The sequence below is a fragment of the Erythrolamprus reginae genome, chromosome 6, assembly GCF_031021105.1.
Source record: "Erythrolamprus reginae isolate rEryReg1 chromosome 6, rEryReg1.hap1, whole genome shotgun sequence".
NCBI classification, from domain to species: Eukaryota; Metazoa; Chordata; class Lepidosauria; order Squamata; family Dipsadidae; genus Erythrolamprus; species Erythrolamprus reginae.
In genome coordinates, this window is record NC_091955.1 from 98162939 (window position 1) to 98178789 (window position 15851).

Below are 15851 nucleotides of genomic sequence, written 5' to 3' on the forward strand. Positions count from 1 at the left end.
CGCAGGGTTCCCCTCCCGCTTCTCCCCAAGCTAGACTTACAGCTGGACAAACTCATTAGTCAAGGTATCTTGGTCCCTGTGGAACAGGGGCCATGGGAAACTCCCATAGTGACACCCCTGAAGCCAGATGGCTCCTTAAGAGTTTGCGCTGATTACAAATCAACCCTGAATAAGGCACTCCAACACCACCCCTACCCCATTCCGGTTGTGCAACAACTCTTACACTCCCTGGGGGAGGGGAAAAGGTTCGCAAAGATCGACCTGGCGCAGGCTTACCAGCAACTTCCGGTCGATGAACAAACAGCAAACGCTCAAACAATTGTAACGCACAGGGGGGCTTTCAAATGCACGAGGTTACAGTTTGGGGTGAGCATAGCCCCAGGGATATTCCAGAGCATCATGGAACGCCTATTGTCAGGGGTAAATGGGGCCATCCCATATTTTGATGACATCTTAATTGCAGGGGAAAACCAGGAACAAGTGAACAAAAGAATAAGGGAAGTACTTAAGAGGCTACAGGACAAAGGGTTACGAATCAAGCCTGATAAATGTGTCTGGGGAACTAACAGTATTGAATTCCTAGGATATAAAATAGATAAGGAAGGTATCCACCCCACAACTGAGAAGCTGAGAGCAATTAGAGAAGCCCCAGAGCCACGAGATAAGAGTGAGTTGCAAGCATTTTTGGGCCTCCTTAATTTTTATTCCGTTTTTTTAAAGCAGAAGGCAACAGTAGCAGAGCCTCTCCATCGTTTACTCCAGAAGGAAGCCCGCTGGACATGGGGGAAAATTGAACGTGAAGCCTTTGCTCAAATAAAAAATTTACTAACTTCTAAAAGTGTAGTAGTCCAATATAGTGCCTCACTACCCATTAGGCTCACGTGCGACGCTTCGCCGTACGGCATAGGAGGAGTCCTAGCTCACGTTCTACCTAATCAGACAGAGGCCCCAATAGCATTTTTTTCAAGAACCATGACCAGCACGGAGAGAAATTATAGCCAGTTAGACAAGGAGGCTCTGGCATTAGTGGCAGGGGTAAAGAAGTTTCACAATTACATTTTTGGAAGAAATTTTGAGCTAGTCACTGACCACAAACCCCTACTAGGCCTGCTAGCCCCCAACAAGCCCACTCCACCTTTTATGTCTCCAAGACTAATCAGATGGGCCCTTTTCCTCTCTGGGTATCAGTATGAGCTCACCCACAAGGGGGGGAAGGAAATCAATCATGCAGACGGCCTCAGCAGATGCCCCATAGCAGACTTGGTAGAAGACCCTGTTCCAACCACAGACGTGCTAATGATAGAACTCGAGGAAAACCCACTAACCACAGCAAAAGAGGTAGCTGCACACACGCAGCAAGACCAAATCCTGAAACAAGTAGTGAACTGTGTTCTAAAGGGATGGCAAAATGATATTGTTAAACCTGAATTGTGTGATTTTAAGAACAAAAGGCTTGAATTGTCATATGTAAAAGGTTGTTTGCTGTGGGGGGATAGAGTGATCATCCCCAAACGCCTAAGGGAAAAGGTACTCAGAATGTTACACGTGGGCCATCCTGGGATTGTCAGGATGAAGAGCCTAGCAAGGGGGCATTTATGGTGGCCAGGGCTTGATGCTGATATTGAAAGTTGGGTTTCAAAGTGTGACCCGTGCCAAGAGTCTAGGCCCAATCCCCCCAAAACAACTCCGGCTGAGTGGGAACAGCCTGCTGGCCCTTGGTCTAGGATCCACATTGATTTTGCTGGCCCAGTGGGGTCTCAGTATTTCCTAATAGTGGTTGATGCTTTCTCCAAATGGTTGGAAATAATAGCAATGAACAACATAACCACAAGTGCCACTATCAAGGTATTGAGCAGACTGTTTGCATCCCATGGTTGCCCTGATCTATTGGTGTCTGACAATGGACCACAACTAACAGCCAGGCAATTCGAATTATTCCTAGATGGCCTGGGGGTCAGACATGCCCTCATCTCGCCTTACTCGCCCTGGGCTAACGGGTTGGCAGAACGTTACGTAAGGGTGGCAAAAGAGGCATTGCACAGGTCAGGCCCTGGAGATGTGCAACAGAACTTGGACCAATTCTTATTAACCCAGCACATTACCCCTAACTCGCACACACATGTAAGCCCTGCAGAGTTATTGATGGGGAGAAAGTTGAGGTCACCACTAGACAGGTTAAACCCAAGGTTCTGTTTGAATAATAACCAAATGTGCATAAAACCAGAAAGAGAAATGTATCTGGGTCAAAATGTATATGTAAAATGCTTTGATGGAAATGTAAACTGGATGAAGGGAATTATTGTTAAGCAAAATGCACCCAAGACTTATATTGTTAAACTGGAGGATGGTCGTTTGTGGAAACGACACATAGACCACATTCGGAAACGAACTGAAAACCAATTACAACAACCCGCTGACTCGGACTCTCCCCCCTCAACAGACTTTTATACATTGCCCGAACTAAGAAACACGCAGAGAGACTTATCGGGCCAGGGGGAACCATCCAGCGACGCCGAGCCATCCTCGTCCTCCGAGGCCTTCGTTGGGCCCGCCAGGCCTAGTCCGCCGCACCGGGAGAACAGCGGCGAGCCATCCTCCACAGTCAGTGGCGAAGGAGAAAATGGACTGCGCAGGTCAGCGCGAGAGTCTCGAAGGCCTCACCGATTGGACGACTTCGTCACGTGGCTTTCTTGATGGATGGGTCCAACTATGAGGGGAGGGGTGTTGTATCCTGAAATGGCTACCTTGTAACGCTGTAAATAGTTTGTTCCTCTTTTCCAGCGCTGTCTGAGCCCAAGCAGGAAGTCGCTCCTGATTGGCTCAGACGCGGCCGGCTCTCGCTTTGGCGGGAACCGCAAAAGTATAAAAGAAGCGGCTTCTCCCTGCAGAGCCAGTCGGTACTCGCTGAATCGTCACTTTACCTTGCTGAGCTGTCACTTATTCTCTGAGCTGAATAAAAGTACCGATTGCTCAAACCCTGTCTCTGGGTCTACTTCAATAATAATAATAATAATAATAATAATAATAATAATAATTTATTAGACTTGTATGCCGCCCCTCTCTGAAGACTCACAACAACAATAAACAATGCAGTACAAATCTAATAATTACAAACTGTAGCTAAAAGCCCACTATCATTAAAACAATCAAAAATTACGCTATTGTCACCATACATAAATCTTTCTAGTCAGAGAGGGGATATATTAATTACCCCATGCCTGGAAACATAGAGTCTTGCGGAAGGCGAGAAAGGTTGGGAAACACTGTTCCCAATCAATCAATCAATCAATCAATCAATGCATCTGATTAAACCCCCAGGAGTAAACGTTCTGTACCCTTATCATGTTCCAAAATTAGTGGTGCAAAGAAGCTTCTTCCAGGTTGTTAATCAGGAGCAGAAATCCTGAAGCGAAGCCATTTGTGTCTCCCTCTGCCTCCTCTCCCCCCTCTCCTTCCTTGCCTATAAATGCCCCCCGTTCCCTTTGCAGGAGGACAAGCCTGGAGTGGCCACTGAGCAGACTTGCTACCTGTGGAGGCAAAGGGACAGGTGAGTGCAGCTCTCCAGGTGAGGCCCCTCCATCAGTTCTGCCTTTCTTTCTCCATCTGAAGGGGCTGTTGAAGGGGCTGCATCTGAAGTCCAGGTTCCAGCAGGGGATCTGTGGGAGGTGGGGAGCAAGGGATCTGTGGGGAAGAGCCTTTCTGGGGAAAGAGGGTCCTTCTCCCCTTTATAGAGTAATGCAGGATCCACTCTGACCCACCGAAGCTGCTGGGGGACCAAGGAGGCAGACTGGATTATTAGATTTGTATGTCGTCCCTCTCCGAAGACTCGGGGCGGCTCACAACACAAGCCACCCTGAGTCTTCGGAGAGGGCGCCATATAAATCCAATAAACTGAAACCTAACTTTTCCTGAAGATTCCCTCTTTCTCCCCCACCCAAGATCCCCCATAGACCCCTGTCTTAAGGACCTTCCTACAGACCTCTGCTGGAACCAGGACTTTGCCTGCAGTTCCTTGCAAGAGGTCACTTCAGATGGAGAGAGAGAAAACAGAGAGAGAGAGAGAAAGAAAGAGAGAGAGAGAGAGAGAGAGACAGAGAGAGAGAGACAGAGAGAGAGAGACAGCTTCTTCTTCTGCCCTCCCTGTTCTTTTCTGCAGGAAAGGAGACCATGGGGAGATTCATCTTTGTGAGCCTGGGCTTGCTGGTGGTGGCCTTCTCCCTAACAGGTGAGTTCCCTCTCATGTCCGGAGAGGCCAATTCTCTTGCCTCTGACCCCCTTCCTGCTTAGACCTCCCCCACTTTCAAACTCCCCTCCCTGGAATTGCTTCCATTCCCATTTGATGTGTTCCAGAATTTAGAGCTGGCCTTCTTTCTCTGCTACAAGGCCCAGTGCTGTTGGCCACAAGGGAAAAACAAAGCAGAATTGATGCTATCAAAATTCAGACTCTTTAATTGATAGTTAAAGGTTTAATGAAAGATAGGTTATCATAGCTGATGAATAGTTTGACAGTGTTGAGGGAATTATTTGTTTAGCAGAGTGATGGCATTCGGGGAAAAGACTGTTATTGTGTCTAGTTGTCTTGGTGCGTGGTGCTCTATAGCGACATTTTGAGGGTGGGAGTTGAAACAATTTATGTCCAGGATGTGAGGGGTTAGTAAATATATTTTGCCAACCCCTCTCATCCTATACTCACATCTTCAGACCCACATAAACCACGTTTCAGCAGCCTAGCTAGGTTGCAGCCAAAGTGGGGATAAGTGTTGCTAAGTCAGACCGGCTGATGAAACTTCACAACTGGCACCAGAGATCCAAGTGGGCAAAGGTTAAACCGACTTAACCTGGTTCTTGAAGGAATCCATTTTCACTGAACAACAAACCAACCCAAAAGGACAGACTGACAGACGTCACGTACTTTCAGAGGAATTAGCCAAGGCTAAACCAAAGGCACCTGCTCTGTTTGCAGCCCAAGCCAGTTTCAATTCATTGCCATCAAAGGTGTTTGCAATGTAGGACTGTAAGCAGGGTCTTCTGCAGAATCCACTGTCTCCTCCTCCTCCTCCTCCTCCTCTTCCTCCTCCTCCACTCTTGGCCATCTTTTCATTGGGCTTCCTCTCTTCCCACACAGGAGCCAGACAATGTCTCAGTGATCAGCTCTCCATGCAAAGGTTTTGCTACAAGGTCTTTGATAGCCGCAAGAACTGGAACGATGCCGAGGTTAGAAGTGCTGTGTATCTGTGAACATCCTAGGCCAGGCGGAGGAGAAGTCTAGGCACAGCCCTCTAAGTCCCCTCTGGGTGGGCTGCAGTGGAGAGCCACTAGGCTGTGTGCATGAAAAGGACCCTTATCTCAGGGGACTCTGAAACGCAAGTGTTCTCTGGGTGAGATACTGCTGTGGGCTTTCGTGGCTGGTAGCCGTTGGGCAGTGCAGAGCCTCAACCAGATCTCCTGATGTTTCACTGGCAACTCTGGTGGCATCTTCAGACCTTCTGTTATGTTCTAGCACCGAGGCCCCCAGAAAATAGATGCCCACCACTAGTTTTCAATAATAAAGCATTGACTATTTACAAGACTTATTTAGAGTTCAGGTTTGTTCAAATGAAAACTTAAATCTTTCAAACGGCTTCGCTGAAATGTTTAAAGGGTCTTATCAGATGGCTACAGTCCTAGTAGTAGATAAGCATAAGGGTAATTACCGTAGTTTTGGAGCATAAGATGCACCAGAGTATAAGTCACACCTTAGTTTTGGGGGAGCAAAATGGGAAGAAGAATCTGCTTACCAGGTGTTCATCTGGCCAGCATCCTTAGCCAGCACATTATTTATCCCCTGGTTAGGGTTTCAAAAAAAAATTTATTCGGAGACAGAAACAATGAAAGAGCTTGCAAGCCAATAAGAGCTGGGAACATTGTTAGAATCTGGTTAGGGCTGGAAATAAACATTTGGAGCAAGTAGAGCAATGGAAAAACCCTGCAAAGACTTAGGGCTTGGAAAACCTTCTTTGCCAAGAGTAACAATGAAGGAGCTTGCAAGCGAGTAAGAACTGGGAACATCGTTAGCACCTGGTTAGGGCTGGAAAGAATTCCCTGACTCTTTGATCACTTTCACAAACTAACACACACACACACACACACACACACACACACACACACACACTTGCTTGCCTCCTTAACAAGTGCCTTTCTCCCTTGTGGCTCCTTCCCAGATATTCTGCATGAACTACAGGCCAGGCTGTCACCTCGCCTCCATCCATAGCGCTGAAGAGTCAACTGCCTTGCCTCAATATGTTTCCGGCAATCTCAGAAGTCGCAGAAATGTCTGGATTGGATTGCATCTAGAAGTAGGTCCCATCTAAAGTAGGTCTCCTTCTGTTGCACATGTTCACAAATCCATACTTACCATTTCTGTGAGGCTTTTTAGATGGATCTCCCAATAGAAGGTGCATATCTCTCCCACAAAAGCTCTCACCTTGGACAAAACCTATGAACCTATGATTTATTTATTTATTTATTTATTATTTGGATTTGTATGCTGCCCCTCTCTGAAGACTCGGGGCGGCTCACAACACGTGGAACAAATCATAAATAATCTGAGAAATTTAAAATATTTAAAGATTTAAAAAAGACCCCATATACTAACAGACATACACACAAGCATACCATATATAAATTAAACATGCCCAGGGGGAGATGTTTCAGTTCCCCCATGCCTGACGGCAAAGGTGGGTTTTAAGGAGTTTACGGAACACAGGAAGAGTAGGGGCAGTTCTAATCTCCGGGGGGAGTTGGTTCCAGAGGGCCGGTGCCGCCACAGAGAAGGCTCTTCCCCTGGGGCCCGCCAACCGACATTGTTTAGTTGACGGGACCCGGAGAAGGCCAACTCTGTGGGACCTAATCGGTCGCTGGGATTCGTGCGGCAGGAGGCGGTCTCGGAGATATTCTGGTCCAGTGCCATGAAGGGCTTTAAAGGTCATAACCAACACTTTGAATTGTGACCGGAAACTGATCGGCAGCCAATGCATTTCCTCCAATGCTGTGTCTCCTGGCCCTCACCAACATTTAATTTAATTTAATTTAATTTAATTTAATTTAGTTTAGTTTAGTTTAGTTTAGTTTAGTTTAGTTCAGTTCAGTTCAGTTCAGTTCAGTTCAGTTCAGTTCAATTCAATTCAATTCAATTTAATTTAATTTAATTTAATTTAATTTAATTTGCCATGTTTTTGGAGTATAAGACTCACCTTAGTTTCAAGGGAGCAAAATGGGGAAAATAATCTGCTTACCAGGTCTTCATTTGTATAGCGTCCTTAGCCAGCACATTGTTTTATCCCCTGGTTAGGACTTTAAAAAAACTTTATCCAGAGAGTAACAATGAAAGAGTTTGCAAGCCAGTAAGAGCTGGGAACATTGCTAGCACCTGTTTAAGGCTGGAAATAAACTTATTCAGAGCAGATCAACGCAATGAAAAAAACCCTGCAAAGACTTAGGGCTTGGAAAACATTCTTTGCAGAGAGAAACAATGAAAGAGCCTGCAAGGGAAGAGCTGGGAACATTGTTAGCAGCTAGTTAGGGCTGGGGGGGGGAGCTACACTCAGAGTATAAGACACACCCTAATTATCAGCCCCTTTTAGGGAGGAAAAAGGTGTGTCTTATACTCCAAAAATACAGTATAAGCCATCCAATTCTTCCCAAGCTCAGGGCGGCTGTGCAACAATTTAAAAATAATATGAAAACAATTAAAAACCTTGATACAAAAATCATTCATTACTTCTTTGGCCAGAGCTAGGTGGTATAGCTCAATGGCCCCAGACCTGCCAGCAGAGCCAGGTTTTAATGGCTTTCTGGAAGGCCAGGAGGGTGGGCGCATTCTGGATCTCTGGGGGCAGTTAGTTCCAGAGAACTGGTGCTGCCACAGAGAAGGCCCTCCCACGTGGCCCTGGCAGCTGACATTGCCTAGCCAATGGGACCCGGAGGAGGCTAACCCTGTGGGCCCGAATCGGTTGCTAGCAGGTGTACGGCAGAAGAAGGTCCTGTAAGTAGTCCTACCCCCTTGAAGAACTGACTGTTGTCTTTTAACCCGCAAAGATCGGGTCCTTCTCCCTCCCCCATCTCAGGATCCAGGCCACCTCTCACCCTCAGCTCCTCCTTCAGTCTGCCTTCATCTTCAGGGTCCATTGAAGGGTCTCGAAGGCTTCTTGAAACTCTGGTGGGTCGTTAATTTTGGGACTGCGAGTCTCAACCTGGGAGTGTTGTTCTTTCTTCCCCTCCATTTATTTTGGGCAGAAATTGCTCCTTTCATCCTGTGCTCTGTTCCTTTCCATTCATGAAAGGTGCTTGGTTGTGTAGAAAGAAGGTCATTTCCCTGGAATTGAGCTCAGTTCCAGGTGACTTTGTGAATACAAGTGTTTCTTTGTGACAACAACACAGTGGTCCCGAAAAGAAATCAAGAACCAAGGTTGTTCAAATGTGTTGTGTTGTTACTAAGAATTCAAAGATAGACAAAGATCATTGCAGGATGAAAAAAGCCAAAGGCCTTATTTTATTAGTGAATAATTAATAATAATAATAATAATTTATTGGATTTGTATGCCGCCCCTCTCTGTAGACTCGGGCAGTGTTCCCTCTAATTTTTTTTTTGGGGGGGGGGCGTAAAAGTATAGTGTCTGAGCGGCAGTCCCTTCGGGACTGGGCTGCACAGAAATAATAAATAAATAAATAAATAAACAAACAAACAAAAAACCCACCCTGTTTTGCCTCAGAGAATTTCAAAATAAAATACTGTACTGTGTGTCTATAACAGTGAGCTCATAATAGGGCAACTCTATCAATATCAAAATGCCACTTAAATAGTTGAGCTAGTTTCAAACTAGATTTTGATTTTCTTTCTCTCTTCTTACTCCCATTCTTTTTCTTTCTCTTTTCCTTCCTCTCTCTCTTCTATCTGTTTCTCTCTCTTCCTCTCTTCCTCTCTCTCTCTTTCCCTCTCACTCTTTCCCTCTCGGCTTCTGGGCAGGTTTGGAAAACTCTGAGTTGATGATGATTTTTAAGTGAGCGATTGCTCACTGCTCAGCTTACAGGGAACTATGGACTCGGGGCAGCTAACAACAATGATAAAAACCACATGTAACAATCCAATAATAAAACAACTAAAAAACCCTTATTATAAAACCAAACATACACACAAACATACCATGCACAAATTGTAATGGCCTAGGGGGAAGGAATATCTCAACTGCCCCATGCCTGGTGGTATAAGTGAGTCTTGAGTAGTTTACGAAAGACAGGGAGGGTGGGGGCCGTTCTAATCTTCGGGGGGAGTTGGTTCCAGAGGGCCGGGGCCGCCACAGAGAAGGCTCTTCCCCTGGGGCCTGCCAAACGACATTGTTTAGTCGACGGCACCCGAAGAAAGCCAACTCTGTGGGACCTTATTGGTCACTGGGATTCGTTCGGTAGCAGGCGGTTCTGGAGGTACTCTGTTCCAATGCCATGTAGGGCTTTAAAGGTCATGACCAACACTTTGAATTGTGACTGGAAACTGATCGGCAGCCAATGCAAACCACAGAGTGTTGTAGAAACGTGGGCAAATCTGGGAAGCCCCACGATGTCTCTCGCAGCCGCATTCTGCATGATCTGAAGTTTCCAAACACTTTTCAAAGGTCGCCCCATGTAGAGAGCGTTGCAGTAATCGAACCTCGAGGTGATGAGGGCATGAGTGACTGTGAGCAATGGCTCCCTGTCCAAATAGGGCCGCAACTGGTGCACCAGTCGAACCTGGGCAAACGCCCTCCTTGCGACAGCCGAAACATGATGTTCCAATGTCAGCTGTGGATCGAGGAGGACACCCAAGTTGCGAACCCTCTCTGAGGGGGGTCAGTGGTCCCCCCCCAGGGTAATGGACAGACAGATGGAATTGTCCTTGGGAGGTAAGACCCACAGCCACTCCGTCTTGTCTGGGTGATGGCACATCACTTCCACTGGTTCGTTCACTGGACATGGGGTGGAGATGTATAATTGGGTATCATCAGTGTATTGATGATACCTCACCCCATGCCCTTGGATGATCTCACCCAGCGGTTTCATGTAGATATTGAATAGCAGGGGGAGAGGACCGACCCCTGAGGCACTCCACAAGGGAGAGACCTCGGAGTTGACCTCTGACCCCCCACTAACACCGACTGCGACCAACCGGAGAGGTAGGAGGAGAACCACTGAAGAACAGTGCCTCCCACTCCCAACCCCTCCAGCCGGCGGAGAAGGATACCATGGTCGAAGAATGTGAAGAATGTGAAGAATGCCAAGAAGCTAAAAGAGCCAAAAGCAGCAAGTTATCCTAACTTATCCTAACTAATCCTAAACATATTTCACACAGCATCCTTTTAAAATTCTCTTTTCTCTATAACCTAACCAGCTAATACACATGCACAGTTCATCATGATGCTGAATTCATAAACATGCCAACGTCTATAGATAATGCTGCAGGTATGTGATAAAAGTTTACAGGAAACCTGTGAGAAAGCTAGGCAAAGGAATTTGTCTAATGGTACCAGATAGTACTCCCATCCCTTTGATGATATCACCATTCCCGAGAACATGAACTTTCCCTGAACTTTTCCCAGGCCTACCCAGAAATCCGTAATTGCAAAGCCTGAGCAAAACGCATGCTAACTTATGCTAACAGCATAATGAACCAAGCACTATGTGCAGTTTCAGGTCACATCTGGGCTTGCCCAGCAATATGGCCTTTCACCTACACAAGGAATACTACACAAATGGGTACGTGTTTAATCCATGCTAGTCTCCTCAAGAATCTGAACTTCTAATAGTCAAAGCCTTCAGTGATAGATAAGAGTCAGTGGAATACAAGATGGCTGGTCCTAGAGCTCTAAGGTGGCTTCCCTGTCATTACAGAGAGGCCAATGGGAGTGGGCAGACAGTTCTGCAACCAACTACACAGTCTGGGCAAGACACGATCCCAATCCCTCGGAGGACGGCGAGTTCTGTGCTCAGCTCCAACAGGGTTCAGGTGAGCCAAGATGTTGGGGGAAGCAGCTGGGGTGCGATTCAAAGCAAGGATGAGGATCTTGGAATGATGGGCAACTGTCAACCACTCCTTATTTATTTATTTAAAACAGTTACATAGGTAGTTCTCGGCTTACAATAGTTCACTTAATGACTGTTCAAAACTACAATATCAATGGAAAAACTTGACATGAACATTTTTCACACTTACAACTTTCGACGCATCCCCGGGGCCACATCACCAATATTCAGCATGCGGGCCTTCAGTTTGACACCCCTGAATTAGCACATGACATGATTTGATAAAAAGAATCCTGTAGGTGTAGCTGACTCCTCCTCCTCTTTTCTGCTTAAATGTCCATCAATCCTCTACCCTGAGTTCCCCAATCTTTCTGGCTTTGTGGACCAGGGGAAGGGGGATGGTTCCGTGCGAGTGGCTGGCAAATGGAGCTTTTATTTATTTATTTATTTATTCAATTTTTATGCTGCCCTTCTCCTTAGACTCAGGGCGGCTTACAACATGTTAGCAATAGCACTTTTGTAACAGAGCTAGGCTATTGCCCCCACAATCTGGGTCCTCATTTTACCCACCTCGGAAGGATGGAAGGCTGAGTCAACCTTGAGCCAGTGATGAGATTTGAACCGCTGACCTTCAGACACTTTTGCAGATACTTTCAGCCACTGCTGAAGTTGATAAATGCCCTATACACTGTTCTGTCCGGAACAGGTCAATGACCAAAAATAAAGGCCACACACAAACATTGATCATGGAAAAAATATTACTTCTTAACAAAAAATTCAGGCAAAAACTGGTTAACTCTAAATCATTCCATGCTGGAAGCATTCCCGGCTAATGAGCAGAGATAAGCCACCCGAACTGCGAGCCAAGTGTCCTTGAAATGATTCTGGCATTTTGACCAAACTCACAGTTCAATAAAACTCAGCAGCACATGAAACTGGTATGAATAAAAAGTCTGTGAAAGCATAAAAATTCACCAACCACCATGATGATAAACATTATTCACCACAACCTCTTTTCCCATGACTTTCCCTTATATACTGGCAAGGTGTGGCCAAATGTCCCATAGATCTGCTAACACCAAGAACCCCTTTCTTTTCAGATATTCCTGCCTATACCACATTCTCCTGACTCTTATATCTAACAGGGGGTACTGCTCCTCTAATTCCCCCTCGTCCTCTGATCCATTCAATCCCACAACTGGGGGTGCTACGGTCTCTGGTGGTTCCTCAGTCCCAACTCTCCCTCACGCTCACTCTCAGACTCAGGTGCTAAGAACACAGGTGATGCCAGTACTCATCCATCTCTTAATCCTCAAAATCCGTGACTAGCTGAGCCGGACATGGACCACTCACAACATACACTTCAAAACCCAACACAAGAACAGCCTAAAACCCCCAAACAAAATAAATTTGATGAGTAGGTATATTATCTGGATTACTGAATCCTAAGCTCATTTTGACAGATTAGTATTTCCACCTGTGGTGTCCTCATGATCTTCTGAGAATGAGGGGGAGGCCATCAAAATGATCTTATGGGGCTCGGAGGGAGTCACTTCCCAAGGGCAATCAACGCTTTTTTTTCCTGACCAGGATATCTCCGCTGGAGTATTTCGAAATGTGAAAAATTGAGGCCGTTTCTCTGCAAGTGCCCATAGCTCCTCTTCCTGCTGCACATTGATGAAACCTTTGCTTCATGGATGTTTTCTGTAGCTTGGACCTGGTTTTGCTCATCCTGGTGGACCAGAAGAACAAATAAACTCTGACTGTGTGCCACAAGGGTCTGTTCTGGGTCCTATTCTTTTTAATATGTTTGTGAGTGACATAGGGGAAGGTTTGGTAGGGAAGGTTTGCCTATTTGCCTATGACTCTAAAGTGTGCAATAGGGTTGATATTCCTGGAGGGGTCTGTAATATGGTAAATGATTTAGCTTTACTAGATAAATGGTCAAAGCAATGGAAACTGTAGTTCAATGTTTCCAAATGTAAAATAATGCACTTGGGGAAAAGGAATCCTCAATCTGAGTATTGCATGGGCAGTTCTGTGTTAGCAAAAACTTCAAAAGAGAAGGATTTAGGGGTAGTGATTTCTGACAGTCTCAAAATGGGTGAGCAGTGTGGTCGGGTGGTAGGAAAAGCAAGTAGGATGCTTGGCTGCATAGCTAGAGGTATAACAAGCAGGAAGAGGGAGATTGTGATCCCCTTATATAGAGCGCTGGTGAGACCACATTTGGAGTACTGTGTTCAGTTCTGGAGACCTCACCTACAAAAAGATATTGACAAAATTGAACGGGTCCAAAGACGGGCTACAAGAATGGTGGAAGGTCTTAAGCATAAAACGTATCAGGAAAGACTTAATGAACTCAGTCTGTATAGTCTGGAGGACAGAAGGGAAAGGGGGAACATGATCGAAACATTTAAATATGTGAAAGGGTTAAATAAGGTTCAGGAGGGAAGTGTTTTTAAGAGGAAAGTGAACACAAGAACAAGGGGACACAATCTGAAGTTAGTTGGGGGAAAGATCAAAAGTAACGTGAGGAAATATTATTTCACTGAAAGAGTAGTAGATCCTCGGAACAAACTTCCAGCAGACGTGGTAGATAAATCCACAGTAACTAAATCTAAACCTGCCTGGGATAAACATAGATCCATCGTAAGATAAAATACAAGAAATAGTATAAGGGCAGACTAGATGGACCATGAGGTCTTTTTCTGCCGTCAGACTTCTATGTTTAGCTTGACATCAGTTGTCGTTAAAATGATGGAGACTCTACTGAAAAAGAGGATAAATCAGCACCTAAAAAACAATAAATTATTGGACCCAAATCAGCATGGCTTTACTGAAGGCAAATCATGTCAGACTAATCTCATTGATTTCTTTGACTATGTCACAAAGGTGTTGGATGAAGGTGGTGCCGTGGATATTGCCTACCTGGACTTCAGCAAAGCCTTTGATACGGTTCCACATAAAGAGCTGATAGATAAATTAGTGAAGATTGGACTTAATCCCTGGATAGTTCAATGGATTTGCAGCTGGCTGAAGCATAGACACCAGAGGGTTGTTGTGAATGGCGAGTATTCTGAGCAGAGTCAGGTTACAAGCGGTGTGCCACAAGGGTCTGTTCTGGGTCCTATTCTTTTTAATATGTTTGTGAGTGACATAGGGGAAGGTCTGGTAGGGAAGGTTTGCCTATTTGCCGATGACTCTAAAGTGTGCAATAGGGTTGATATTCCTGGAGGCGTCGGCAATATGGTAAATGATTTAGCTTTACTAGATAAATGGTCAAAGCAATGGAAACTGCAGTTTAATGTTTCCAAATGTAAAATAATGCACTTGGGGAAAAGGAATCCTCAATCTGACTATTGTATTGGCAGTTCTGTGTTAGCAAATACTTCAAAAGAAAAGGATTTAGGCGTAGTGATTTCTGACAGTCTCAAAATGGGTGAACAGTGCAGTCAGGCAGTAGGGAAAGCAAGTAGGATGCTTGGCTGCATAGCTAGAGGTATAACAAGCAGGAAGAGGGAGATTATGATCCCGCTATATAGAATGCTGGTGAGACCACATTTGGAATACTGTGTTCAGTTCTGGAGACCTCACCTACAAAAAGATATTGACAAAATTGAACGGGTCCAAAGACGGGCTACAAGAATGGTGGAAGGTCTTAAGTATAAAACGTATCAGGAAAGACTTAATGAACTCAATCTGTATAGTCTGGAGGACAGAAGGAAAAGGGGGGACATGATCGAAACATTTAAATATATTAAAGGGTTAAATAAGGTCCAGGAGGGAAGTGTTTTTAATAGGAAAGTGAACACAAGAACAAGGGGACACAATCTGAGGTTAGTTGGGGGAAAGATCAAAAGCAACATGAGAAAATATTATTTTACTGAAAGAGTAGTAGATCCTTGGAACAAACTTCCAGCAGACGTGGTAGATAAATCCACAGTAACTGAATTTAAACATGCCTGGGATAAACATATATCCATCCTAAGATAAAATACAGAAAATAGTATAAGGGCAGACTAGATGGACCATGGGGTCTTTTTCTGCCGCCAGACTTCTATGTTTCTATGTTTCTATGTTTCTATGTTTCTATGACTGATCTCTTTTGTTCTGCAGAGCCAGGAGATTGTGGTGATCTGAAGCTCAAGTCCCCACAATCTTCTGCATGGCAAGGGCTGGCCTTAACGGGGAGCGGTGCTTCTTCAGAAGGACCATCTGTGATGCTATGTTGCTCTCTTGCAGGTTCATCTCAGTTTAATGGGAGGGTTGGGAACCTAGTTTCCTACCCCTAAAACATTTTACATTGATGACCCACATGGTTTCCTGGGTCAGATACGGAGCAGACTGAGTTCACATGGCTGCATTCTGGACTATCTGTGGTCTCTGAACCCTCTTCGAGGGTAGCCCCATGTGATGAGGGGATGGGTGACTGTGCTCTCCTGCAGAAGAAACCTTGGAAAGGGGGTAGGAGAAGAGAGGAAGAGGAGGAGGAAGAGGCACATGTTTGAGCTTCTATTTTACTGAAAGAGTAGTAGATGCTTGGAACAAACTTCCAGCAGACGTGGTTGGTAAATCCACAGTCACTGAATTGAAACATGATCCATCCTAAGATAAAATAGAGGAAATAGCATAAGGGCAGAACAGATGGGCCAGGAGGTCTTTTTCTGCCCTCCATCTTCTATGTTTCTATGTTTCAGAACTGTGAGAAACCCTCACGGCTAGGGCTTGAGAGGCTAGGCCAGTGATGGCAACCCTTTTTCTCCTCGGGTGCCAAAAGAGCATGTGTGCACGCTATCACGCATGCGCAAGTACCCACACCC

The 15851-nt window shown here is 45.4% G+C and overlaps 1 protein-coding gene across 1 annotated transcript; it reads left to right on the forward strand.

The window, feature by feature from the left end:
* Nucleotides 1-4167: 4167 nt before the first annotated feature.
* LOC139169177 (C-type lectin lectoxin-Thr1-like) lies at nucleotides 4168-10325 on the forward strand. The gene is made up of 4 exons (XM_070755002.1): nucleotides 4168-4225; nucleotides 5126-5214; nucleotides 6201-6335; nucleotides 10236-10325. The coding sequence occupies exons 1-4, from the start codon at nucleotides 4168-4170 to the stop codon at nucleotides 10323-10325; spliced, it is 372 nt and encodes a 123-aa protein (XP_070611103.1).
* The last annotated feature ends 5526 nt before the right edge of the window (nucleotides 10326-15851 follow it).

Excerpts from the sequence above, each read along its gene's own strand:
- LOC139169177 (XM_070755002.1), top strand. The coding sequence starts at position 4,168 with ATGGGGAGATTCATCTTTGTGAGCCTGGGCTTGCTGGTGGTGGCCTTC. Across the intron at positions 4,226-5,125 it reads GGTGGCCTTCTCCCTAACAG|GAGCCAGACAATGTCTCAGT; the intron begins GTGAGTTCCCTC and ends CTTCCCACACAG. Across the intron at positions 5,215-6,200 it reads AGAACTGGAACGATGCCGAG|ATATTCTGCATGAACTACAG; the intron begins GTTAGAAGTGCT and ends GCTCCTTCCCAG.